Here is a 27,630-nt window from a genome sequence, read left to right as displayed (position 1 = left end):
CATGTGGTACACAGCCACCCAGAGAAGACATAACCTTAACAGATCGCTATATTAAAATAAGTTTTATTGTGAAATGTTACACATGTTCTGCAGTTTTAATTTACTGCAAACAGAATTTTATATTAATAGAGACATAGGATAACACCACCAACATGCCATCACAAAGAACACATCTATAAGTACCCAAAGAAAAAGGATATACGTAAGATTTCAGGTTCTCACAGCAGCAAGTATATAGATGCCCGTCTTCTGGTAGAAGTTACTAATACTTCACAGACGTTTACCACACAACTACAACTGCTAACAAAACAGTACAAAATATGTTTAGACATATAACCACAACGTAATTAAGGTATCTAATCTTCTTCTTTTTCCAGTTTAACAATGTTTGTACATTTTCCGGTACCCTTTACGGGTCCCCAACCTTTTAGCTGGCTTGATCTATGGACATTCGGTAGGACTCCTTGGACGAGGGATCGGCCCGTTGCAAGGCCTCTACCTATTCACAGGACAGCACAACACAGAAAAACATCCATGGCTTGAGTGGGATTCAAACCCACGGTCATCGCGACAAAGCGGCACAAGACCCCTCAGACCGCGCGGTCACTTCAGACCCCAGATATCTAATCTTAAATGTTTTTAAATAATTGATGCACTATTTCAGTTTATTTTAGGAATTCCGCATTATAAGCGACACATGAGGAATGGGATAATATAACTGCATTTACATTCAACATACAAACAGCCTTTACACAGCGACTTACAATAAGAACAAATTCAAGGTGATACAAGTGTCAAAACATGTCAGCAATACAGAGAAATAATAATTAAACAACGATATAACTTTTGTAGGATTCAAGGTTTTCACGGCGATGAGTCCGACGACGGCCGTCTTCTGGGTTGTACGCCATGTAGTCTGGTAAAGTTTACTGTTGTGTATACTGAAAATACACATCTGAGATTTCCACCACAGCACGAGTTCACAATGTGGTCTTCTGCTTGTATACCAGTGTTTCAGAAGAACATGCTGCCTTCATCTCTTCAAGACACAAAAAATGTCTGGATGTTCTGCGTCATGTACGAGTGGCTGTGGAAGCAGCAGGCAATCTGCATTCTACATTTTTACAAGGCAGTGATGAAAGTGCCATGTTGGCTGCAAGAACTCTAATAAGATATAATTTTTATAAGAAACAACAATAAATTGTTTTGTGGGGGGGAGGGGGGCTCTTAGAAATACTGTATCATACTGTCTAGAAATATACTTCAGGAAAAACATAAAATTACTGGAAGTGGAAGTGAATTTTTGGAGATAATCGCCAGGAATATCAAAAAAGACAAAATCCCCACATCACGTAATTAGTTAAAACAAAACTTTCATTTTGTATGATACTGATACAAAACAATATGGAATAGGAAAGTCAAAGAAATGGCAGAGAATCAGATGGATAGAGGGAATTATGGATTTAATGGCACAGACAGTGAAGTTGAAGGACACAGAATGGACAGAGACTAAAAGCAAGTGTGGAAACATCAGCAACATTAATAAACACAAACATACATACATACATTCTTACTAAACCACCGCATTAGTGCCGATATTTATATAAAATTTTCTATTCGTTGGGCGATGATGAACTCCAGCGCTGCGCGGATGTGCCGCTGCCCACCGTTTGCTTCCTCTTGTTATAAACCACCGAGCGCACTGAATTTTGCTTGCATTATTTTGAATTTTCTGAAACACACCACGTACAACAGGTGACATGATTTGTTACGTAAACGAAGATCTTACAAAAAATCAGACTCATCCAAACTCATTAAGTTCACAATCTGTACGAGATATTTTGTCCTGTATGTTTAGGTTCTCGTGTTGGTACATATTACCTCCGTTAATCCTATCCAGTTCCCATACATGAGTTCTGTCATGAATTAGCAAAGGATACGGGTTCTATTTTTTCTTTTAAAAAAAGAGAGAGCAGTCATTAATCTGCAAAGTGCAAACTGAAGAGTTCCACATACATTATCTCTGAACTTAAGACTTTACTGCAGAGATCATAATATGGAAAGACAGATAGGATAAAGCATCGCAAAAAATTATAATTTATCTGATAACAGAAGAAGTTATTGTATTAATTATGCTATTTACCTTAAGAAACTTCAGATTATCAAACTTTACAGTTACGCGGATGTTTCCATATAAATTATATTGAACATAAACATCTAGAGAGCGTACTCCTAGAATCCTTGCGATAATTTTTTTACTACACCTGAAAAAAGAGAATAAAAGATTATTTTGTAAAACCACTTCATAGCATTTTGCTGAAAAACAAGAGACTTCAATGCTAGAACAGAAAAATACTAAATTCAGGAAATATTGTCACATAACAATTCTAACTATCGAACTAAAATATTAAGACCTCGTTACTGTTTATTGTTACTCTCTTTACATCGCAATTATCACTGGTAGCAAAACGGTAACATTACGTACCGCTTACTCTAACATTCAACAACTCTGCATTCTTCCAACAGCATAGTAATGCCTTTTGCATTCGCCACTGGCAAATTACATTTTGAAGTTATAAATTATCACACCTTGTACTTTTTTAATAAAGGTATTTACAAGCTAACAAAGTAATTTAATATTAAAAAGTGCAATGACAAAAAAATGGGTGATAAATAAATTAGGAAACAAAACACTCATTCCCAAGATTATTACTGGAAATGTCAAAGAAACAGAAAGTAAAGTTTTGCAACGACGGTGAAGGAACAGTTTTGTTCCACAACAGCAAGAAATTCATTGAAAGATAAAAAATTATTGGGCATACACCGGAGTTTCACATAAGAAAACATCCCTGCATCTCTACAATTGAATTGGTTTTAAAAATGATACACACTCAAAACAGAATGTTTGCTTACCAAGGCGCGACATGTATGAAATTGACTTCGCCAGTTGTAGATCCTCTGACATCACACGAGTAATTTCTAATTTTAGATGGCTGACGCAAATTGTCTGCACATTCCTCATTCCACGTGTTGTTCTGTGCAGCCGGACCATATTCCGATGCCGTACGTACATTTAATCCGTTAGTTTCTTTCACACTTGTAGTTTTCTGCACATCCACAGTTTTAAAGTTGTCTGTACTGACTGAATTAAGTTGATCAGCGCCACCCATATAATCAGTGTTTTGTTTTTCTCCAAATTTTAAGTTTACACTTTCTGTATCTTCTGCATGCCATTGGCCATAATTCTGATAATCATGCGTGCTTGTAAGGATTTCTTCATTCACAGTAAATTTATCATCATAAATATTATAATATGCCTCGTAAGCGTCTGTTTCCTCGTTTCCATTTACGTTATTATCGATTCCACCTGTCAGCGCATCTTCTTTCAGAACCGAATATCTACTTTCTCCACTATCACTTCCCGCGCCAGCCTGTTCTTCCTTACAAGTTAAGCTGTTAATGGATTTATCAAGGCCTCCCACATTACCTACGCTGTCATCTGTTCTGCCCGCAAAGTCGGGGCTCAACTCACTTTGTAACTCTTCTTTCACGGCTAATATCGGCTTGTCCGTAATGTGTGCGCCGATGCCGTCAACATCCTCTTTTTCTTGTTTAATTTTTATGCCTGGTTCAATTTTAATGACGCTAATTCTGTCTGTACTTACATTGTCGGCACTCTTGCCATATCTAACGTCAGGATCCCGTTTGCACTTCCTGCAACTTTGGCATGCGTGCCCGGTATTATTCAAATCTGACTCTGCAGCTAATAACCTATAAATTGGTGATAAACCAAATTTAGACTTCTTTCTGCTTTGTTTAATATTTTTGGTATGTAAGGTGTTTACCAATCTTACAAGTTTCACTATTTTATTTGTTTCTTTAGAGTTGCTTACAGTTACTGTCGATTCTGCAGACCGATCAGACGATTCACATTCTACGTCACCCTCATTTACAGCAATTTCTTTGATTTTGTCATCTGTTCTTTCTTTTGAGGCTGACGATGAAGCTTTCTTAACCGTTTCTGATTCCATCTCCTCTGCCTGAGATTGTCGTTTGTCAGTACTGACACCTTTATGTTTTTTCTTTTCTGTCTTCTTTTTAACTCCTTCCTGTACATCAAGAGATGAATTACTATACTTTTCTTTCCCTACGTCTTTGCGTTTCTTCCTTTGTTTCTTTTCAATGGCAAAAGATTCTTCCATATTTACATTATTCCTATCAGAACATAGTTTCTTCTTACTCCTCCGTTCTAAAACCGACGTATCCTCATTAACGTCACAACGCTGTTTAACCTTCTCTCTTTTCTTCTTGTTTCTGGGCCCTGAATCATTGTTGCTGCAACAACTTTTATTATTATCATCATCATCATCATCGACATTTTTCTTTTTTTTCTTGAACTCAACTGTGTCAGAACGAGAATTTCTTTTGTCAGTCTTCTGTTTCCTCCCCTTTGAAGCAGATTCAGTTTTGTAACAACCATAACAAAGATTGTGCATTTCATCAAAGCTGTAGTCGTGTTTATGTTTTTTCTTTTTCCTCTTTTCAACAGAATTGTAATATCCTTCAAATGCTTCCTCTTCCTGTCTTTCTGAAGATGATTCACACCTGTCACCGCTACCCACCTCGTCCTTATTTTCTGAATTATGCCTACTCTCATTGGGTTTGCATTTTTCTGTGCACTCTCTGTATTTATTCAGTTTCTTTCTTTTTGAGACTGGATGTGTATAAAAACCCTTTTCCTTCTTCTTTGCTTTGGGGTTTCTTTCCAGTGTGTCTCCCTCATTTGTCCGGTTACCCTCTTCTAACACTATGGCAAAAGTGCGGTTTGATTTCTGTAACTCGCGCTGTTTACGAGTAATAGCATTTTTCATTTTCCCTGAAGTGGACTCACTTTCAATCACTGTGTAATAATCTTTGCTCATTTTATATTTCTTTAATTTCTTAGAATCTGAGATAGAGTCACTATAATCAAATGCAGGTCTTTCATTACTTGCACTGATTTCTGCTCTCTGAACTTCTAAAGCGCACTTACAACAATGGGAATGATTCACTCTATCAGATCTGTAATGTTCCATCAACTTTTTCTTCTTTCTTGGTCTTTCTTCGGTTTCCAATTCCAATGATGACAATGGAAATTCTGAACTAGTGTTGACTTTAATCTGAATTTTACTTTCATTATATTTCCTTTTCTTCTTCTTTGTACATATTTCATGTCCACTTTCTTGGCCTTTGCCGCCTGATGCCACAAGCCCATGTTTGGATTTTAATGTATATGGCTCACAACCATTCACATTTTCTTTGGTATAAGGAACATGTTTCTCACTAAAACTTTTCTTTACCCGTTTACATCTTGTGACACTAGCATCAAATGCCAAATGCTGCACTTTTCTTTTCAATTTTGAAGTTACAACTTCTGAAACAAATGTTGCTTCTTCATTTGGTTCTAATTCTTTTCCACATTCTCCTTTCTTTGAAGGTGTTGTACAAAAATCTTCATCTCCAGTTGTTGTTTCTTGTCTGGACTTCTTTCCTGTCTTTCTTAGAAAATTCTTGTCTGATTTAAGTTTTGAAAGTGTTTTGTCTGCCCAGCCTAGAAGTCTGCTTCTGTCCACTGGAGTTTCATAATCTGACTGTACCGATTTTGTCGTTTTAGAAATCTTCTCATCTGAGTGTGACATTTTACTTCAGATACAAATGCTTCTGAATATCTAACACCATCGACGGCCTGAAAACAATATTATTAATTCAATTCTTTATTTATTTACGTGATGCCGAAATAGCTCAAAGGCCTACCGTAAAGTACGGTTAAGGGAGGGGGGGGGGGGTGAAGAAGAGAAAAATGCAAAACGAATACACATGCGTTTAACTGAAACAATAAGGCTAATGCACTATCTACGAATGTAAACTACTGTTACATAAATCAGCCCAACACATGGATATTTCTTTCAAGTCACATTTTACACTTCTCATACCATGTGGTATCTGCCTGAAATAGTTGCTATTACTATACTATAATGAAACTTCGAACTTTCAAAAACATTTTACCACGATATAATACGATACTTTCGTAACGTTTTATAATCTTTCTGTATCCCCACTTCGTTTACCTCACCATTAACTCCAGCATCAAACACCACAACTCTTCTACAAAGTACCAACATAAATATCGACAACTCAATGCCGGCAACTTATGCCACAGTCAAACTACTACAGAACGATCTGGCGGCAGTATTTGCTATTAATTAATTATATTAGCCATTACCAAGAGCTCAGTCAATAACAACGTTAACTACCATCAGACTTGTCAATAATTTCCATCACCACTGCAATAAAGGAATGATTAGTATTACGAACTTAAGGATGATTTTCTTATAAAATATTGCGGCATGTAGTCTGGTGGAAACTGATAGACGTTTCTGCATTTCACCCTAATCATAAAGGGGTACTGTAAAAATCTTGGTAACTTAGAGAACAAACACTGAGAAAAAGATACAAAATTGTAGTCATTGATCAAAGGACGATGTTAAGATGAATCTAAAAAAAAATGTGGGCGTGGAATGAATTTGTGTTAGGATGACATGACCAACAGTGTTGTACTTTTGGGAAAATAATTATTCTGGTAACTGGCATACACACATAATAAATTATGTAATCAAAATTAAAATACATGTCATATAATTGTATGCATAAAAATTACATTTTTATATTGTATAAAAATTCTAAATGAAACATTTCTACAAATGAGTGTCGACTATACATGGGTATTAAAAGGTGCCTTAACCAACATTTGGTTTGGTACACAATCCATCTTGAATTGGTGAAAAAGGAGTTCTAAATATTTACCATAATATGCCCAAAAAAATTATTAAAGCTTTCGTAATAAACACTAGCACAGTATGACCCTTCAAAGTAGATCGAAATCTTCCTGTTTTGTGTTGAATTTATTTATTGCAGCAAATCACATTGAAAGTACTTATAAAATTTCTTTATGAACTAAGGTAGTATATTTGCGTCATATTGTGAAATAGGTTAATATTTTAATATTTTCCGTCAAATCACAATTTTAATAAGATAATAAAATATATAAAATATTTAAAATATCATTTCACGTTCCGCATCGAATGATCGATTTACAAATTGGAACGTCTCTTACGACATGTTTCGGTTATATTTAACCGTCCTCAGGTATAAATTAGATTGGTAAATTTAAAACTCGAATTACAATCATTTACAATGTTATGCAGTTTATTGAAATGTTCTTATCAGATTACTCTTATATATTAGAACGAAGGTATTGTTTTTTATATATGGCGTGGTTCATCTGATGTTCAATATTAGTCTGTAAAGCAATGATTTAAATAAATAAAACATTAATAAATTTGTAAATCGATCATTCGATGCGGAACGTGAAATGATATTTTAAATATTTTATATTTTATTATCTTATTAAAAATTGTGATTTGACGGAAAATATTAAAATATTTATGAACTAAATTAAAAGTGAAATCTTCTTCAAAAGTGATTGAAGCCAGATTTCTGCCAAACATAAAACCTAGTGCCTGACACAAGGCCCCCAGGCAAATTAAAGTCAATAAAGTTCCATTAAATTTGTCAAAGGACTCGGGGTCTATTACGTAAGAACATATCTACGAAATACTCCGACATCAGTAACAATTCTCGTGCTTTCCGCTGTGACATTTTAAGCGGGATTTTACTTCACCACGTGGCACTCGATGTATCTCGGGTCCCGCGTCAGTGAAGATGAATATGGCCTTCTGGGTAATCGCATGTGGGGGTTAGTGTAACTCAGAAACTCTGGTAACTACCCACAAGAACGCACATTTCACTATCCAAAAGAGCATTCGACACTTTAAAATTATTTACCTACGTCTGTATAGATAGAAGTCCAGTCACCTTTGAATTTAATATTCAGAACTCTTTTCCAGCAAAATTGGTGCAAAGAATAGATTTCAGAATCTCCTCTTAATTTTCTCATTTTCTTCGGGTGGATTCGTCGCGGATTAAATGTCAGAGGTCACTGTCCTGAATCTCGCAAAGAACTGTGAAGAAAAAAAAAACATTTCTGAGAAGATTCCGAACACTGACGTGTACAAATTCTTTTGTAAATTGTTTGGAAAATGGGCCTTTCTTCGTTTTCCGATACAAAAAAACAAATTAGCGGAATAAAACACAAGAAACTGCACCACAAATATTAACAGCTAAAAGTCAAGCTCATTTCACTATTAAAGTGGCCTTGAATTCTCGAACTTTTCTCCTGAACGTAATCTCTAGGTTCTTAATTCTCACGTCTTAGAAAAAGTGTATAAATAAACGTAAAGCTGTCCCGCTACACGCCATGTAGGCGCTTGGGGGGGGGGGGAGAGACGGTATAACTTTAACTAATTCTTGACCTCGGCACTTGATGGGGTGAGTGGTCAGCATGACGTCCCGGCAGCCCTTAACCCCCCGGGAAAGGAACCCAGTACCCATTGGGTGGGCCCCAGAGCCGGTCTGGACGCATTGGGGATCGAACCCTAGTCGTCCAGCCCGGGGTTCGATGAAAAAAACTCTAAGTTATTTCATGTTACAGTCGTGAAAGTCTCATCGCTGTATACGAAATGAAATTGAAATACTTTGACATATCTCCTTCTTGTTCTATGGCTCTCCGGTCCTCTGTTAGGTCCGTCTGTCCGAGGCTTTGATCGAGGTTTCGAAACGTCTTCGTTTTTATGGTGCGAGGACTTTGATGTATTTCAGATAAGAAATATGCTAACTGACTGATTCCCCATTTAAGAGTTAATTTTATACGCTTTGTCCAATGGATTAATTAAAGTTTAGCCGCGATTGTAGACGAGTACTGGAAGTCTTTGCTCTGGCATTTTACAGCATCTTCGGCAGAAAAGGTCTCGGTGCCGTCCCGTCATATTCGCGTAACGACTCTAGACGGAAGTCTCACGCAAATGCGAGCTGCTGCTTCTGTAACTACGTGAATTCTATTTTATTAAGAATTTCACACCAAAACTTGTGATTAAGTTACAGGCAGCGTTGTCCGAGGCCCATTTTCCAAAGCTGATTAGTCCTACGAAGTAAAACGTCACAATTTGGTCACAGTCGCACGAGGAACAGCGAGTTCAAACTGAACACCCTTCACAGTGCCGTTCCCGCCATCTCCACTGCCTCCCTGTTGTGAGATTTTCCTCCTAAATTCAACCGGTGCTGTCGTCAACTTCCTCGTAACCTCTCCCTCCCCTTCCTCGCCTCCCCTCCAATGTTTAATTTCTCCAGGTACGGCGTCTCTCTCGACGAGCTTTGAAAATTTGAGATCTTGCTCGCGGAGAGACACAAATCGTGGCTGTAACTTCGTGATCCTCGCAGTGGAATTAATCGCGGTGGGCGCGCGAGTCTCTGATAATCCTGTAGATTTGTGATCCTTCTTTGTCTCGATACCTGACGAATCGTGGCTATCCACAATCACAAACACTGGGTCCATCTCGTCCTCCTTGTTTCTGTCGGAACCGGTCTTTGTCTCTGTGTCATTGACTGGACTCAGCCACGTCAGTTTCTTCCCGTATTTGTGCCGGTTACCGTCTAAATGATTCTCAAATCCACTGTCGGCGTGAGATGCGTGGCCCGATAAAAGATGCCCGGAATCTTTATCCCCTGAGGTCAGCGAAAGTGTTGTGGAGTTAGGCGGAGCGTCTTTATGGAGATACGCGACGGGCCAGTACCGCGGAGGACCATAGGATTCGTAGTGGAAGGCTTCGATGTGACGATGCTGGTCACGTGACGGTCCACGAAGACCTCCGTGAGGATCGTGAGAATAGGGGTAGTAGTGGTCACTGCAAGGTCTCCACTGGTCCCTGGCAGCACTCCCCACATAGCACCTGCGGGCACAGAACAGACGATGTTTATATTTATATAAAAAAAACCGAATTAGCAAATTTTGGTTTTTCATTTTTAGTTTCGCTGCAGAAATTCTTCTAAAATCGCCATTTACAACAGATTAATTTCATTGATTGAATAAACGGAGAGAGAAAGTTTAGACTTTCACCAGGGATAGTCGTAGCCCTCGGAATAGCCGCACTGGTGTCCGGGTCTGCAGCAGTAATCCCAGGCTCCGGCGTCACCTCCCTCCAGCTCGCAGTGCCAAAAACCAGCTTCTCTGTTCTCTACGCATTCCGTCCCGTACCGGCAGGGTCTTCCGGACACCGTGAACCTCTGCCACGTCTGCACGTCCACTCGACCGGCTGCAGGCAAACGCGGGACATTCAATGATTCATCTTCCATTTTATACTCTGCAAGACTAATAAAAATGGTAGGAATAAACTAAACTCCCAACTTCCAGATAGTAACAAAGTTACAATTTCCTTTCCCTTTTAGTCGTCGCGTAATTCTTATCGATACCATCCTGTGTATTCAAAAAACCTTCCTCAGAAGCCGATATATTTCGTGCCTTTATCGAGCTTTAAGATTCACAACAGAACGCAACAGGACGTCATCCTGATCCACATGAATCCAGACGTAAGTCCTCAAACCCTGTTTCAATACACTCCTCGCTTCTACGCCGAGGCGTCAGTAGAAAACGCCGATTCCTACAAATACGAACTCTGTTTACGAAACTGTAGTTGTATCGCGACCTCAGACGTGCTTTTGTTTTGACGAACACTTACGAACGTAATGTCCATCAAATCCGTGTTGCTGGTCCGGGTTGTGAGCAATGAGGTCACATTTCGAATCCAAGAAGTTCCACGCGAACATCCAGTTGTCGCCGTCATGCACGTAGTCAAGTCCGGGTCTCAAGTCACGCTGCTCGATGTCACTCAGCAGACAGTTGTGTTCTGGGACATTGTCGTCGTGGCGAGGGTGCGGATGGTACGCGTTGCCTGATCTGCACATTAAAGGCAGTTTTATGTTCAAGCCCTTGCTGTACCCGTTGGTATTCAACGGACTGAAGAGAATTCGTTTTCCTTCAATAAAAAATATTCAAATGTGGTGTGACATTTTTATTTAGACTATTTAAGGTGATAACCGGCCACGGTTAGAACGCTGGCCTTGTAATCCTGGGGTCTCGGGTTCGATTCCAGGCGGTGCCCGAATTTATAACTTGTGTTGGGCAAGGCCGTGGTCTAGGCAACACGGAGTTTTCCTCCGTGGCATCCCAACAATTACTCCATTCACACACAGAAGAAGGCAATGGCAAACCACTTCTGGATCATCTGCCAAGAACGTATATAAACAGGTCCCAGTCCGAGAAAAGGATGGAAGGATCCTGTTCATATGGACCTGTCGTCAGACACAACACTAAATAATAATAAGATGAGGTGGTCTAGCGGTTAGAACGCTGGCCTTGTAATCCTGGGGTCTCGGGTTCGATTCCCGGCGGTACCCGAATTTATAACTTGTGTTGGGCAAGGCAGTGGTCTAGGCAACACGGAGTTTTCCTCCAGGGGCTTCCCCGGTTTCTCCGTGGCATCCCAACAATTACTCCATTCACACACAGAAGAAGGCAATGGCAAACCACTTCTGGAACATCTGCCTAAAATGATCCTGTTCATAATATGTCGCCAAACTCCTGTAAAGAGGACGGCGTAATAAAGAAGATGATAAAAGTTACAACAAATATGTGAAATCCACAAAAAAAAAGACTTCAAGTTTACAGGAATTTTAAAACTGTGATAATAAGAAAGAAAATTATGATTTTTTTCTGCGTCGTAACTGACCGGAAGCTGAGAGACGTGCAGAAGAAGCTAAAGCTGTCTCTTGCCCGAGAGCACTCCGCCTTGCAGTCCAGTTCCGTGGGGACGTCCAGTGAGCTACGAACGGCGATCGGAAGCAACCGGGCTGGGCCCCCGTACCCCACGTAACACTCTGCACGCACACAGATCAGTACGAGGATACATTAATGTTTCAGACGCAAAAAGCTGACGAAATACTTGAAATTACACTCAAATTTAATTTATAATTTTCCTCAAAAACAGTTAATAAGGATGACGAGATGGGTGGGACATGTTGCCAGACGTGGAGATTAACAAACATGTGCATAATTTTTGCTGTAAAATCTCAGGGCAAGAAGAAACTTGTGGGATTTCGCACGGGTAATATAATTTACAGCCACGAAAACGCATGGGGAGAGGAGGGAAACTCCACGCATTCTTAACCTTGGCACAAGCTGGAGTAGGATTTTCTGATGACTGAGTCAGCTGTTGAATGCATCGACTAGTTACTTACGTTCATCACTAGGTTTCGGATATGTTGGTCGTCGTGGGGGCGGACGTGGGGGTGGTTGATGACCCCCACTGCCACCCCCGTCATGCTGCTGAGTCCATCGATCTAACTCATACTGTTCTTGTGGATAGGGTATGTAGTGGTTAATCTCACACCCATGACCGTAACTCCCCCTCTCGTACAATTCGTAGCGTAAGTCATCCACCAGCTGCCGTCTCGGATCCAGCTCAAAGAACGGCCAGTCAGATAGGACACAGTTGTCTTGTGGTGAGTTGATATCTCGTACACCATATCTGAATATAAAACGAAAGGAGGACGTATTCTATACGTAGAAGCCGAGGATTAATTTTCAAGGTCACACACGGTTTAAGCGAAATAATATTCATATTCAGAGGTCTTAACCGAAGTCATTCACGATTTTCTCGGACTCATCGGAGTAAAAGTTAAATAATTGCTTTAAAATCCTTTCCAATTTATCATTCATAGTAATTCCATCATTTCTAACAACGTATATTAATCACGTAACACAAGAAAACAGCCTCTAAACATCAAAAACAGGTTCAGAGATCGAATCATTTCACTGGTTAATCTGAAAATATAAATACCTGTAACTGAACACACGGCACGTGAAGGATCTTGACCTCAGACACTCGAGTTCACACTCCCCCAGTGAGTGAGCATTTAGTATGTTCTTCGCGATAGAGCGGTCCAGGTTCTGACCACTCCGAACCCTCACAAAACATTCTGAGGGCAACAAGACAGAACAAATAAACCTGATCGGTGACACGTGTTTTGGTGTATCCGGTTGGAACAGCGGACACGGGAAGTTACGGTGGTCTAGCGGCTTGTAATACTGGGGTCCCGGGTTCGATTCCCGGCGGTGCCCGAATTTTTAACTTGTGTTGGGCAAGGCATCACGGAGTTTTCCTCCGTGGCATCCCGAAAATGACTCCACTTTCATCTCGCGAAAAGGGGGTCACAGCAGGAGCGTTAAATGTCGTGGTCCCGATCGAACGCATGTACTGAGGGGCCGTGAATCTTGTTAACCACCAATTCACAATATGCTGAAGGGTGTGCACAGGATAGAAAAAAAATGGAAAGTGACTTTTGTCCTGTGAATTCAAAAACAGAGCCCTGAAGAAGCAGGCAACATAGCAAAATTGAAAATGTTTACAATACAGGATGGGAAACTGCAGATGAAACAAAAATATATGATTACAAGGAAGGTTTATCAAATTATGAATTAAGATAGTAGACAACCCTTGAAAATACTCAAATCCCGAGAAGAGAAAAGAGGAATGGTCGTATACGAACCACTTTCTTGATGAGGACGCTGCTGAGGGAACTTCTCCAGGCAAGACCGAGCATATTCGTTCTTAGAGTAAACGTCGTAGTCCCTGTCTGGAAGAATGTCGTGGTACGGATCGAGGTCGCTGTAAAACCTTTCGGTCAGATGGCAGTTCTCGTGCGGAAAACTCGGTTCCAGATTGTACCTGGAAAAATACCACGTCAACAACACGAAATATGCTATATGGACGGAGAATTTATGTATGAAAACCCAAAAACTTTCTTTTGTAAGCAAAAATTTCAAAACACGGTTATGGTAAGATCAAAAACCATGCATAAGGACGATTTAATAAACATTTTAATTAGTAATTTGTACTTGTGTATATAAAGACAAGCACTTATGGAGAATTATGAGTGGTAAGTTCTTCTCGGAACTTCTTCTTTAAAACGCGGCGTAAAATCTGAATGGGTCTTATAGTCCGAAAGTACAACAGGTTTTTCATAACACTGTCCCTGTAAGATTAGGTGGAAAGCGAGCGTCTTATTTTATTTTCCAGTTTTGCTACGTACAGTCTTTTCTTTACGAAATAAGACTCACCTGAAACTGAAGGTGTTGCACACAAAATGGCCTCCTTTGGCACATTCTATCTCGCAGTCATGAAGATATGGAACTGTAATGGCCACCTTGACAATCCTTCTGTCTAGTCTAAAGCCAGTCCGAGATCGTAAGAAACATTCTATAAAAAAATTTGAGAGACTTGTTTTCAGGTTCTTATGCAAAAGGCTGGAGCAATTCTAACCTAACTTCTCAGAGCACAGTCTTCCTTGAGAAGCTGTCAATCTTAGATAATAAAGAAATTCTGCAATTTTTATGGAACCACAACGTTCATTACCGTGTCAAAAAAAACATACCATCAGTCCTGATCCTAAACCTATTGAATCCAGTAGACATCATCACACCCCATTTCATTAAGATCCATTTTAATATTATCCCATTCACGACGTGTCAATAACATAATGACTGCAAGAAATCTATGCTGTCTTCCACTTGACAGTGCTAAGCGATGAACCATTACAACTGGGGATGAGAAATCTGGTGAAACTTCTCACTAAATTACGTAAAAAAATTGTAAATACTGAGTGAGACTTAAGGTTTCCAAAGTATGGCTGAAGATCACCAACATATCAGAGGAGCTTATCGCCTTCATTATAATTACCCTGATGATGAAGACGGTAAGCACCTCTGAAATGTCGGGTCTATTTACATGACAACTACACAGCGTAACATCTCGGATCACATGGTAAAATACAGGTTTCTTACAATAAAAAGTATCTGATTGCTCACCTTCTCTGTAACCAAATGACGGCGAAGAGCCGTGACCATGGAAGCCGACATCTTTGTTCACATCCCATCCCCCAGATGGCCTACTCCAATACCAACCTCCTCCTCCTGAGTTCTGCAACCCTGGTGGTGGGTTTCGACTTCCTTGCCACCCACTTCCCCAACCTCCACCCTCATAAGACCCTCCACCACCTCCATGGGTTCCCCCGCTCCCATAAGAACCCCATGAACCATAATTATTTCCATTTCCATAAAATCCCGCACTCCCAGAAGGACCCCACAGTCCATGACTAGAACTACCACCGTAATAATCCCATCGACCACCACCATAAGACGGCTTCCTTCCACCACCCCATGTGCTCCCCCCTGACCCATAAGACGGCTTCCTTCCACCACCCCATGTGTTCCCCCCTGACCCATAGTAATGCCCATGGGGCTGAGCCCCATCTTGCTGCCAGTGCCCGTAAGAATTGGAGCCCCCATAGAGTCCACCCCCAGGGCGAGAGTCCTCTGTAGGAGCCACATTGCAGTCTGGCCCGATGTTGCGGTCTCTCTCATAAAAATCATATTCCCGGTCCGAGTAGAAGTCTCTGCCCAGATCCAGACGGGAGGACGGGACATCAGTCAGGTCACAGCTACCACGACCAAACCCACCCACATCCACCCTGAAACACCAACACTTAAAAGAATTAATATCTTGCCGTAGATTTAAGAACACGATGGCGGCTTATTTTGATTTAATTTGATATTTATAAAGAAACAGGACTCCTTAAGGCAACTTTGTCTGTGTGACAAGACCCGAGCATGAAGAATTATGACGCACAATGACACAAGCTGTTGTAACTTAAACAAATAGACTCCAACCATCTTTAAAAAAAAATCTTAACTTTTTTGTCAAGTTGGTCATCATGTTACGTGTAAATAATAGACGATCTAGTCGATCAAGATAACAATGGTAATTGCTGAAACATTACGTAACTTCCGCTCCTCATCAGGAGACAAATAAAAGAGACTTTCCCTTCTCCTGTCATCGTAATAATCTTAAAAGCAAATGACACTGTCAGGTCTTGTGACAGAGGAAAAGCCACCTAAATGCTCTTACGATACCGGAAGCTAAGTGGCCATTTTGTTCCACATTTGGCTGCTGGATAATGTTACGAAATCCTCTATTGCGTCACTGTCCATTGTTGGCATTCGCTCAACCGATTTCAGACATAAAATAACCTGACATCATTGTCATCACGACATTAATTTCTTCTGACGTTATCGATTTGATTTCAACTAAGGGCAATATCCCTCTATACCCTCCTGTAGGTATCCATGGTTACGACATTTTGTTTTTTAGAAATCTCTTAAATGGTTTCGTTTCGAAGTGAGATTAAACTGTCCCTTCGCAAATTCATCCAATTTACCCATCCAGGAACTTGCCTGTAGTTGAATCCCTCGCAGACGAAATGTTTTTCAGAGGAACACTCCTCTCGGCAGTGATCCGCGGACGTGGAGGGCAGAGACCTCCTGACATGCTGCTCCAACACTCGTTTCCCTGTCAGTAGCCTCCGAAAGCAAACTAGAATGAAGACAATCGCGTATGTGTGTTCATAGACAGGCACAAACTCACTCATTCTAGGGTGCAGGATATTTTTTTGAAAAAAGTCGACTGGACACTCGGCCTGTCAAAGAACAGCCCACTCAGCTGGTCCCATCGTAATTATATTTCTTTCAGATACATTCTAATATCACCCTCTCATCTATGTCTAGGTCTTCCAAATGTTCTCTTTCCATCTAGAATTCAGTACCCGAAAAGAGTCGTGAAACTAGCAGAGTTAGATCAGGACAAACCCAAAATCGAAATTGAAAACGAGGTAGTTTTAATTATAAACTTGAATCACAAGAGAATCTCCAGGGTCCTTTGTGGCAGTGTTCTTAAACCTTCAGGGTACCGCGGACCACCCCCTCCCCCCCCCCAAAAAATCGCATACAATTTGATTAAAAAATTACACTAACTAAAACTTTTTACTGTAATCTGGAAGTAAGAATCTGTTAATACAAGCCCGAAACTTACAACAATGCAGCCTAAAAGATAAAACGATAGAATCAAGTCAAATCGCCGACGCCTCAACAATGCGAAATGCGTTATGCTGGTGTCATCTCATTGTTCTATGGCAATGCAACCAAGGCGAATAATGGATAACAAAACAGTGAGAATTGCCGTCTGAAACGGACAATTAAATGTAAACATTCTTCGTTACCAAGGACTTCACGAGGAGGAAATGAAATAAACATTTATCTCTCACGAAATGGCGTTTGGCCATGAATACAAGGCCTACGAAATTACATCGTCAGAGTCCTGTGCCAATCTGCTTTAGCAATCAAAGACCACAAAAGATATCAACGCGTTTTTATATGATTCTAAGAGAAAGATTCTCTGTCCCGTGAACAGAAATAAACCGCCCGATCTTCGTAACGGAAGTTCGAACTCCCACGCCATCTGACGCAGAAATCTGAAACCTCTGATAACGTTTTAGGTTAGAGTGACGAGGCACGTAGCAATAAGAAACACGCGCAAAATTTTTGTTGGGAAGTTTGAATGGAATATACCATTGAGAAAACCTCGATTCAGACGGAAGGATAATATTAAAATTTATCTGGAAGAAAAATGGATTCATCTGGGCGGAATTAAGCAAACTGCGGGTACGAACCAAACAAAAGAACATCGAAGATGGCAGTGAGAATCGATTATCGATGCGCTGTGTTCCAGAATAAGATACCACACGCGTTGCATCAAATACGTCAGATGCTTCACGCATGGCGAGTCAAACCAGCGCTGCGTGTAGCGCATGAAAACAGTGCAGTTACGTAAGAATGAAAATATTTACGGGACTTTTTAACTAGCCCTAATTTTTTGGGATTGTTATAACATACACGTCACAGCAGAAGGCGGAATTAACTAGGATAGCGTTTCTAATCAAATAAGTGAATCGCTTTAACGGAAATACGAAAGCTAAACGTCGAAAGCTCTTCGCATTGAGAACAGAAACCAACAAGTACACATATTTCAACCTCCATCGTGGGTTTTACATAACATTTACCGATAAGTTTATAATAACATTTCAAGGCCCTCTGAATATATGCTGTTCTGTAAAAAATAAGTTTCCGATAAACAATTGAATCTGTAGATAGGAAAGGTTGTAATGTTTAAAATATATGTTAATATTATTAGATTAAAACTTGCTAAGTAGATAAGAATCGATTAATGTCTTACTCAGAAGAGACGTGATATTATTTTAACATTAATTGAAGTTTTAATGGCGACTTTAAAAATTATCACCACTCAATCAATCAATCAATCAATCGACATTTGTCTATTATACAGAATGGTGTGTTGTCGTTATTTTAAATAAAATATCTTTTGTTAAATAAGTTTATGTAACAATTTATATAGTACTGAAAAATCATAACTTCTAATTAGTATAACCAAACATATAAAAGTTTTGTGGATAAACTCACCGGGTCCTTCTTCAACAATAATTACGCCTGTAGGATTCGAGACTCGAACCAAGGTCATCCACACGTGAAGAATTATCACAATTCGTGACCACATTATTGGCCCAGTTCACAAAACAACGCTATTCAAAAAACAAAACACAACTGCTACGATCTGTGTCAAGTCTTCAACCTGTATCCATGAAAGCGTATCTGTGATTGGATAAACTAAGTTACTATGACAACGACGTAACCAATGGCAAACAACAAATTTGTACTTGTGCTGGGATAATTTTATCGACACGAGCAAAATTAGAGATCTGGATACATCGAAACAGCAGCCCACTTACGAACAACGTCATTTCATCCACATTTTAGGATCGTGCGTCTAAAATGTGCGTAATTTTAAAGTAACTTGAAAAATAGAACATAGAATAGTCTTAATAATGCAGATTCAGTTAAAACTCAAACCAAACCTAACCACAAAATCTTACAATGCAGAAATCGTAACACAAACAGCAACACTGAGACTCGAAAGAACTTAGACGTCGGACGTTTTAATGTCGACTGCTTTATGCCAATGTAACAATACGCTAGAAATGAATAGAATGTTGCAAGAAATTTGCATATTAGATGGTACAAAAGATTACATGTTATTGTAAAGTTGTTTTACTGTTTTCCAAATATAAATTTTGCTGTTAGTAGTTATGAAACAGTACACGAAAACTATGTCAGAATTATCATTAGATTTGGAATACGTCTTTGCGAACAACACAGGCCTACTTCAGCCAACAATGGCTGTTATAAAACTATCTGTCACAGACTGAAGATCTTTACATTGTTGGAATTCGACATAAATTTCTGTAGAGACAGATACAGGTTATGTATAACGAAATTAATTGTATTATCCACGTTCAGTATTAAGAGACGACGTCTAACATTCTCCATCGGCAATATTTTTCTGTAAACTTTTGAAAAAATATACAAGAATATTTTTAGAAGTTATTATGTGTAATTTTGAATGTGTTTTCGTCATGTGAAACGCGGGTTTATGATCGACTTTTCGGAATCGATAGTAAAAATATTTGGGAACAAAAATTTCGACTCTGATTATTCAGTTATTATTATTTTATACCTCAAGTAATACTTGGGATCAATTCGATGATCTTATTTCGTTTCTCCCGGCAATCTTAAGACCTAGAACGCAGAAGCCACTCGTCACGACACATCTTGTTGCGACCTGTACATCATAAGCACTGATTTTAAGATTCACGACAATGCAAGTTTTAAAACTCTGCTGGGGAAGTAATTTTATGCGAATTTGCGTGTTATGGAGGGGGGTCATAATGACGACCGGTGACACAATCGGAAGTGACGAATTCAGGCGGAGGCAGTCACGTGACCGCCGGACAATTTTTGAGCACGAGGAGGAAGGGGGGGGGCATGCCCATGGACGCGCGGAAGAAATTGTGCATCAGCCAGGCGCTGGTTTTACTCAGGCACATGACGTCTCTGTGACCTTTTGTTTTATCTTGTCGTCAAATCACAAAACAAAATCATGTAGCGAATAAATCGTTGAAAAAAAATTTAACAAATTTAAAATATTTGGGAACTACGTTAAATAATTAAAATTATATTAATGAAAAAATTAAATTTGGCGGATTCTTGCAGTTTTGTGTTCCCGTCAGCTGCTTGAAGACGGGAAGATTAAATTACAGAAAACTATAATTTTGCAGATTGTTCTGTATGGGTTTGAAACTTGCCGTCTGTCTTCAAAGGAGGACATTTGAAAACACAAAACTGGAGAAGACTTCTGAATGGGGAGCTTCATAATTTGTATCATCCAACAAATATCGTTATAAAAATATAAATACGGAGGTTGAGATGTACTGGGCATTACACGGAAATGCTTAAACTGTTCCAAATATGTTTCTGTGTCACACGAATATTTTCATGGACAAAATTTTGCTTTCTCAGTGTTCCGTAGCATATGGAACGTTATTCTATTGTTTTGAGCAGAAGGTAATGTTCGAAATTCAAAAAAGAACAGCACGCAAAGGAAGAAACTACGTAGATCTACCTACAGATGGCATTGGTGTTGAGTTGAATAGACAGTAAGTAAAATGGGTGTATCGGATCTACGATTTTGAAAATCAATGTTATAATGATAAATTTATTTATCTGTGTGTCGTAATGGAAATGAGCGATGGTTAATGGTAAAACGCAGTTCCCTAGGACACGAAGTTAATTTAAACACCCGTGATCAAGCAAATCTCATTCAGCGTACGTCATTTCGATGTAATTCAAGACGAATTGTATCCGCCACACTAGACGATAAGGTGACATTGGAATTAGGCAATTTCTTCAGCAAAGCTTTCTACGAAAGCACGAACAGAGAAATCTAAACACTCGTCCTTCCTGGGAAGTTTCACAGTTTCTGCCACAGATTCGTGGGTGTTTTCGAGGAACTTATTTTCCGGAAATTTTTGGTCTAATTAAAACACTGATTTATGATTGAAACATCGGCTACATGAATAAATTAATGGAAGAAAGAATTAGCGAAGTTCTTAGATGAGAGGGTTTATAAGCCTAGTTCAAGAACACGAAGAAGGGACGATAGAACGCGAGCGAAAGTTCGCGTGGTGGGGGGGGGGGGGGGGGGTTGACGCGGAAGAAATTACGTCACTTCCGGGTGATTTACGATCAGCGTACTCTGCCGTTTGAATAAAACCCTGGTCTCTCTGTGAAACAGATGATGACAATTGTAACAGGAGAGACCTTGACGGATGTAATCAAATCTAGGCAAATTTCTGACCTTGCATACCGTTACGTCACTTATTTTTATGAACTGAATCGGCCTTCATACACATTTTTTGCATTGCCTGAACTCAGACACAAAAAATGCCTTCCCGTTTATTAAATATTTACTAATACATATACAACTGGACAGATAATCGTATCAGTTTCAGACATCTTCTGCTTCTCTACAGAACAGGAATTTGACAATAATTTCCGTATTTGGGATTTTATGTCTTTGTTACACCACGGGACTAGGTAATTAGTTACATTTTTATCCATACGAAAAATAGGCCTAGCCTTGAGGGATGAAACCGAAAGGAGACGGCAAAACATTTTTCTCCGGGTGACATTAAGCCCTCTTCACGTAAGCAAGTCAAATGCGCCCGTGTTTTATTTACTGGTGTCATTTCTATGGGTATGAGGACTTGTCTCTTACCAAGAGGCAGCGGCCTTACAAACCATAAGGACGAGAATCCCTTACCACGACGCTGTAAGCATAACACACCACAGCCCTTATATTTATTTAGTGTTCTGTCTGACGACAGGTCCATATGAACAGGATCCTTCCATCCTTTTCTCGGACTGGGACCTGTTCATATACGTTCTTGGCAGATGATCCAGAAGTGGTTTGCCATTGCCTTCTTCTGTGTGTAAATGGAGTAATTGTTGGGATGCCACGGAGGAAAACTCCGTGTTGCCTAGACCACGGCCTTGCCCAACACAAGTTATAAATTCGGGGCACCGCCGGGAATCGAACCCGAGACCCCCCAGGATTACAAGGCCAGCGTTCTAACCGCTAGACCACCGTGGCTCGTATAAAAATTACAAGCCACGAGGACGAAAAATCCTAAACATCATTTATGGGAATAATGTAATAGTCATAAAACAATCTTGCCTATAACAATTCGCCTCCTTATCTTAGGAAATAAATTAATTCGTACACCGGAACGAAACGCTAAGCAAAAGCGAAACTAATGAGTTCATTATCTCGAATTCATCAAAGTTTCACTTTTCGTTGACCGAAATAAGATAGGAAGGCCGAAACTAACTTCTTTTTGCGCTCGTCTCAGAAAGATCACGACGAAACGAGGTTCCCGATTTTTCGCAATGGCTGCATGACAGTTGAAGGTTACGACAGAACTAAGCCCGACTGACGTCGAGCGAGTACCTACACCTTTTAAACCATTTTTATTATAACGTGTTTAATGTAATATTTATTAGAATTTTAATTAGATTGCTTTTATTTTAAAGACCTAGGGTTCATCAGAAAATTACCCACTCAAATCTACATGAGGGCATCAGCTTTCCCGACTGTCTTCGCGGGTTTCTTCATGCACTATCTGTAAATGACGTACCCGATATGGCCCTTTACAGTTGTTCTCGCGTCTTAACTGCCCCCTCCCCAAAAAAAAACAGCCTCGTAATACGAGCAGCGTAGTTAAAAGAATCATCCGACGACCGCATTAGGTAGGTTAGTGCAGCTCTGCAAATACCTCAGACGAGATTAAGAATAAATATGTAAAAATTAAGCTAGGAAATTCGAAAAATTTTCATAATGTTCTGAAGGAGGGATGTTAAAAATACGAACTGCACATTTCATTGAAGAGATTCTATGTTTCAGATATTAATTTCCTTACAACATTAAATATATTATTTAAAATTCACAACAATAGTTTTCATTATAAGAAGAAGAAGAAGTTTAAGCAACCGGCAGATGTTTCCGCGACGAGTATTTCAAGTGTGTTGAGAACACGTTTCATTATAAAGTGTAATAAATGCCTTTCCATGGTTCGGTGACTGTAATTGGACTGGACGTATGTCGCCATCTGTTGTGAGGGATTTCACTCACTCAAGTTACTCATAACAAGTCGTCTTCTTTAGCTGATTATAGATGGCATGACAACAATTAAGTTTGTTTGTTCCACTAAACGTAGCACGTATCAGCGTACTCATATGGCTATGGGATCGAATCCCGGTGACGCCATTTTTTTTTCCATCTGAACCGTGAACAGCCACAACAACAATTATAATAAAAATAAAAGTAGCATGATTGTAAACGGTATTAAAGCAATAATAATGACTACATAAATCAAACTGATGATATTGAATTCAACTGAGCTATAATAAGACTCGAAAATAATGAAGGTCTAAAATACGCAGCCGAGCGTAAACATTCGTAGAAATTCACAGAGCAAAAACCCGTTCTTCAGTATAATTCTCATGAATCCCATTACTTATTGTTACAAGTTACCAAATAAATGGGCGGACACTTTGGGAGACCTTACAAACAATGACCTGAGACCACAGCAGGCCACGAGGCCTTCGGCATGGAAGACTGGTGATGATAACGACGATGTAACCGATGATCACAATATTCATTTCTGAATCACTACCGCAACGAAAATGTTTCGAGAATGTTAGCAAAGTGTTGGAACTCACTGTCCGCGGGCTTCGTGTCGGTAGGGTAACTCGGCGGTGGCAGGTCCAAGATGCGACATTCCTGTTTCTTCACGTAAACATCGTAGTCCGGGTCCTCCACGAGGGTCCCAGATCTAGGGGGCATTTTGGGGGACAGATTGCACGTACCGTTGCCCTGGTGGCCGATTCTGCAAAACAACATACGGAAACGAAGTGGTAAGCTGAGGTCCTCGAACTTTGATCTTCTCAGCACTGGATGAAGAATTATAAGAATCTCGTGAGTTATGAATAGAATTTCAAAATGGCGTTCTCCTTCCTTAACAAGTCTGTGCCAACTTCTGAGCGTCTGCAATGCCAAATGAGAATTATTACTCTTATTACGAATTTCGAATCTTGAAGGCGTGGAACACTACTCCTCACTTCGGGCTGGGATACTCAAGAGCTGGTAGCCTGTTAAATGAGCTTGCCCTTGGCTTGGTGACTTCCAGGAATGTTGAAAAGAACAGGTTCTGTAACGTCAAGTATATTTTATTTTCAAAAATAATTTAGGCTATAAAATACACATTTTTCTTTGGCACACGTTTCAAGAAATCAACATTTTTGACGTCACACCAGAATTCGAATGTAAGACATAATCTGAAGACTTTATAATTTTACAATGATCACAATGCAGCAAACAAAAATGCAAACATTTAATTCTAAATAAGTGTATGCGTGACACAAAACTCATCTGCACCTGAATAAGGCAAACGACAGACAAGCGAAACGAAACATCGGCTCCTTGACATCGTCGGAGAGAAGAAATTTCCTGTGAACCCACGAAGACGTCGACCTGTCTCGCAAATACGAAGCGTCCAAGGAGCGAGTCCGAAGATGGCCGACTTCTGGGTTGTAGCGCCGCGTGGTCTGTTATAAGTTTACCGACGTTTCAGAGATCCCTGGTGCCTCCATCATCAGGGCGCAACGACCCAGAAGACAGCCATCTTAGAGGCGTCAGTAAAACAGAGGGCTGTTGCGATTCTTACCCGAAGTCGTAGGAACTGCATTTTTCCAGGTCGAGGTCACACTCCTTCTCGCATTCCTTCACCTGTTGGGTCACGACGCTCCTCAGCACATCCGACGACTTGATGCGCTGTCCCACTGCCACCCGCTCGTAGCAGTCTGCAATTGCACAGACACGTCCGGATAATTAGTCGGACCCTCTGAAGCCGAGGCTCGTCTAAACACTATTTAAGAATTGAGTCCGTACCGCAAAGAAATCACCACACTTCACCGTTACAAAAATCAGTTTCTTAGGGAAATAAAAGTTGTGTAAGACTTGAGGTTCTCACAGCGATGAGTATGAAGATTTCCGTCTTCTGGGTTGTTGCGCTGTGTAGTCTGGTCCATGTTAACCAACGTTTCAGAGGTCATACTGCCTCCGTCACCCTGATGACGGAGGCAGTATGACCTCTGAAACGTTGGTTAACGTCGACCACACTACACGGCGCAATAACCCAGAAGACAGAAATCTTCGTACTCTGATGACGGAGGCAGTATGACCTCTGAAACGTTGGTAAACATCGACCAGACTACACAGCGCAACAACCCAGAAGACGGAAATCGAAATAAAAGCTATTTGCACTGAGAAAACCATAACACACTCTATCGGCAAAATACAGACTTAAATCATGGTACATATGCTTACCAACGTGCTTTAAAAGGATTTGTGTTATGAACCCTTATCACAGCAAATGCTTGTCACGTGGCACCAATAAGTTTTGTGATGTCATACATCCATTTCTGTTCTTTTCACGAAGAAGAATTGCTGGTTATATAAAACAGAGGACGATCTGTTGTTTACGACAGTTGCCATGCTAACACAAGCCCCGCCCCGTCAAGGTGATCTGCCTCTGACTGAATGTTGGAACGACAAAGAATGTACAGGACTGTGTTACGAGTTGGGTATGGAACCCAGACATTCTGTAAACGTGAAAATTCAACAGATATATTAAGCACGCTGCCTCATAGTTAGTGATAAACTGAAAGATCATGATATGATGTATACAGGATAAGAAAAGAGGCCAGTGACCTTGTCCAATTGGGTCCGTCAGTTGATTTGGTCGTGATTCAAACCCAAACAAATGTTCACCTCCCGTCACAAATCCAAATTACATTCACGAAGAATTTCTAAACACGCAAAGAAAAACTGTAAATTTACCTGCTTTTTGTATGGTTACTCTAACTGGTCTCTTATCCTAGAACACGGAGAAGAATATTTCAACTTAGTGGTGGGGGAAGCAGGATGGAGAAAATTACACGATGAGGAGCTTGGCAATTTTCTTCGCTAAATACTACCGAGGTTATCAAATCAAGGGGAGAGATGAATGCAGAATTTTTGGAAACGAACACTAATATTTAACGAGGAGTCAAACCTAGACCGGGGAAAGAGTCCCCATTGTACCCACTGCTGGGACCCACAGTCGTCAGGATATGGTAACAGAGAAAAAATTCTGCATCTACCAATCATCGAACTTCAGTCTTCTAAGTAATAATCGTATGGCTTTGATACACTTACCACTCACTATGGTCGCCAGCTGACTGTCTATTTTCACACCTTCCACCTGTTCGACTCCCAGCACTCCCCACAACGCACACAGCATAATTTTCACTTCGTAGTTCATCCTTGGTTTGCACACGAACAAAGAGCGCGCAGAAATCTTTCCTGAGGTTAACTCCTTACCTGGAATGGTCATCGAACAAGAGATGCGGTCAGTTCTTTTTATGTTGTGAGGAAATTCGACGGAACGGAACGTGACGTAATCAAGAGCTCACTCCTCCAAAGATAATTATTAAAATTATGAGCTACGATGTATCGTTATACACACGGAAGATATAACTTTATGGAAATATCCTTACAAATAAACTTGCCATCGGAGAATTTTTATCTTCACTGTAATATTCGGTGCAAGATTAACTTTGTTACACCAGATTGTTAAAAATTATGCGTACATAAAGCCAAAATGAAATTCACACAAAATGAAATACGATCTCGTCTAACGTAAACTCTTGTGAATGTTTTGTATGAGTTTTTTTAAAAATATAAGTTAGGGTATTAAACGCAAATCGACACACACTATAATAAACGAACCATAAATTCAATAAACTTCCACAGAGAGACTGCAGAGTTAAAATGAACAAAGAATTAACACGTATTTTAAACTCGAAAGTAAACCCTCAGATTTTATACACAACTCTGGCATGACAATTAAAATACAGTTTTATTAATTTTATTCAGTACTTATTCAAAAATGCTAAAGAAATGTTTTTTATAATCACAAGGTTATTAAACCATACACGTTTTAAATCACAAAAATACATTTACAGCTAAAAAAATTCTGAAACAGATTTTAAATTTATTTCATTAAGATTACGTATATCGATACAGACTGGCAACGATGAACACGATCACTTTCAAAATTTCATTAAAGTCGACAGAGGAGAGTTACGTCACAAGTTTAACCCACCTTGAAAAGGAGCTGGTCGGCGCGCTCCGAGGCTGCTTTGGTGCGAATGAAGTGAACTTGTGTGGCCAAGACTTCATATCCGTTTGCACCATCCAGAACACTCGAGTATTTGTCTTCTTCCAGCGGGGACGGTGTGTGCAACAGCGGGTTAAAGCACGCGCAGAGGGGAAACAAGGCTTCGTCTGATCTCAAGTCGATGTCATCGCATTCGATTATTCGAGCCTAAACAACGAAAAAACGAAGGACATCGGGCACATAAAATAAGATATGATCTAAAAACGTTCTCGGCTAACCGAATTAATAAAATTCTCTCGGGTTATCAGTTAAAATTCGCCGACGTTTCAGGAGACATATCTGTCACCATTATCAGGTCGAATGATCAGACGCCATGGCGTACAATTAGCTTTAAATATGTTTCAAATGGTTGAATTACTTCTGTAAAACGCTTTAAGATTACAAGAACGGTCATTGAATTTCCTGGACGCAACAGTGGGCTAACCCTCAATGTTAGATAATGTTTAGTAATAAAAAATCTAATCTCACTACGGAATCTAGCCCTCAAGGGACTTC

At 39.9% G+C, this 27,630-nt stretch overlaps 2 protein-coding genes across 9 annotated transcripts; both read right to left on the bottom strand.

Moving 5' to 3' along the window:
- Positions 1-47: 47 nt before the first annotated feature.
- LOC110828075 (uncharacterized) lies at positions 48-6,199 on the bottom strand. 5 transcript variants are annotated; one of them, XM_087346199.1, is made up of 5 exons: positions 6,046-6,155; positions 2,914-5,725; positions 2,144-2,264; positions 1,567-1,732; positions 48-1,087 (listed from the first exon to the last, which is right to left on the bottom strand). In XM_087346199.1, the coding sequence occupies exons 2-4, from the start codon at positions 5,676-5,678 to the stop codon at positions 1,574-1,576; spliced, it is 3,045 nt and encodes a 1,014-aa protein (XP_087202325.1). In that variant the 5' UTR covers positions 5,679-5,725; positions 6,046-6,155; the 3' UTR covers positions 48-1,087; positions 1,567-1,573. The 5 variants fall into 5 exon arrangements, with proteins under 5 accessions (XP_087202325.1, XP_087202322.1, XP_087202324.1 ...); XM_087346196.1 differs by having other exon boundaries at positions 48-1,732; positions 6,113-6,199; XM_087346198.1 differs by having other exon boundaries at positions 48-1,732; positions 6,108-6,189.
- Positions 6,200-6,658: 459 nt separating this feature from the next.
- Positions 6,659-27,175, bottom strand: LOC110828068 (uncharacterized). Of its 4 annotated transcripts, XM_087346192.1 has the most exons (14): positions 27,061-27,175; positions 26,112-26,276; positions 24,580-24,715; positions 23,576-23,742; positions 16,283-16,421; positions 14,858-15,519; positions 14,111-14,249; positions 13,540-13,718; positions 12,831-12,969; positions 12,229-12,518; positions 11,721-11,868; positions 10,671-10,888; positions 10,052-10,247; positions 6,659-9,884 (listed from the first exon to the last, which is right to left on the bottom strand). In XM_087346192.1, the coding sequence occupies exons 2-14, from the start codon at positions 26,215-26,217 to the stop codon at positions 9,095-9,097; spliced, it is 3,309 nt and encodes a 1,102-aa protein (XP_087202318.1). In that variant the 5' UTR covers positions 26,218-26,276; positions 27,061-27,175; the 3' UTR covers positions 6,659-9,094. The 4 variants fall into 4 exon arrangements, with proteins under 4 accessions (XP_087202318.1, XP_087202319.1, XP_021916082.1 ...); XM_087346193.1 differs by lacking the exons at positions 26,112-26,276; positions 27,061-27,175 and adding an exon at positions 25,242-25,347; XM_022060390.2 differs by lacking the exons at positions 26,112-26,276; positions 27,061-27,175 and adding an exon at positions 24,804-24,948.
- Between the last annotated feature and the right edge of the window lie 455 nt (positions 27,176-27,630).

The sequence above is a fragment of the Zootermopsis nevadensis genome, unplaced genomic scaffold (genome assembly GCF_977971745.1).
Source record: "Zootermopsis nevadensis isolate Lab colony 2312 unplaced genomic scaffold, Znev_1.0 Znev_ptg000010l, whole genome shotgun sequence".
Taxonomy (NCBI): Eukaryota; Metazoa; Arthropoda; class Insecta; order Blattodea; family Termopsidae; genus Zootermopsis; species Zootermopsis nevadensis.
This window is presented reverse-complemented; position numbering and strand designations above follow the sequence as displayed.

Bases quoted from the DNA above. Each gene is read 5' to 3' on its own strand.
- LOC110828075 (XM_087346196.1), bottom strand. From the start codon at position 5,678: ATGTCACACTCAGATGAGAAGATTTCTAAAACGACAAAATCGGTACAG. The intron at 2,265-2,913 runs GTAAGCAAACAT...CTCTTTTTTCAG, and splicing joins TTCATACATGTCGCGCCTTG to GTGTAGTAAAAAAATTATCG. The intron at 1,733-2,143 runs GTAAATAGCATA...GGTGTGTTTCAG, and splicing joins ATAATCTGAAGTTTCTTAAG to AAAATTCAAAATAATGCAAG.
- LOC110828068 (XM_087346192.1), bottom strand. From the start codon at position 26,217: ATGAACTACGAAGTGAAAATTATGCTGTGTGCGTTGTGGGGAGTGCTG. The intron at 23,743-24,579 runs GTAAGAATCGCA...GTTGTTTTGCAG, and splicing joins TGCAGTTCCTACGACTTCGG to AATCGGCCACCAGGGCAACG. The intron at 12,519-12,830 runs GTATTTATATTT...TTTTATATTCAG, and splicing joins TGCCGTGTGTTCAGTTACAG to ATATGGTGTACGAGATATCA.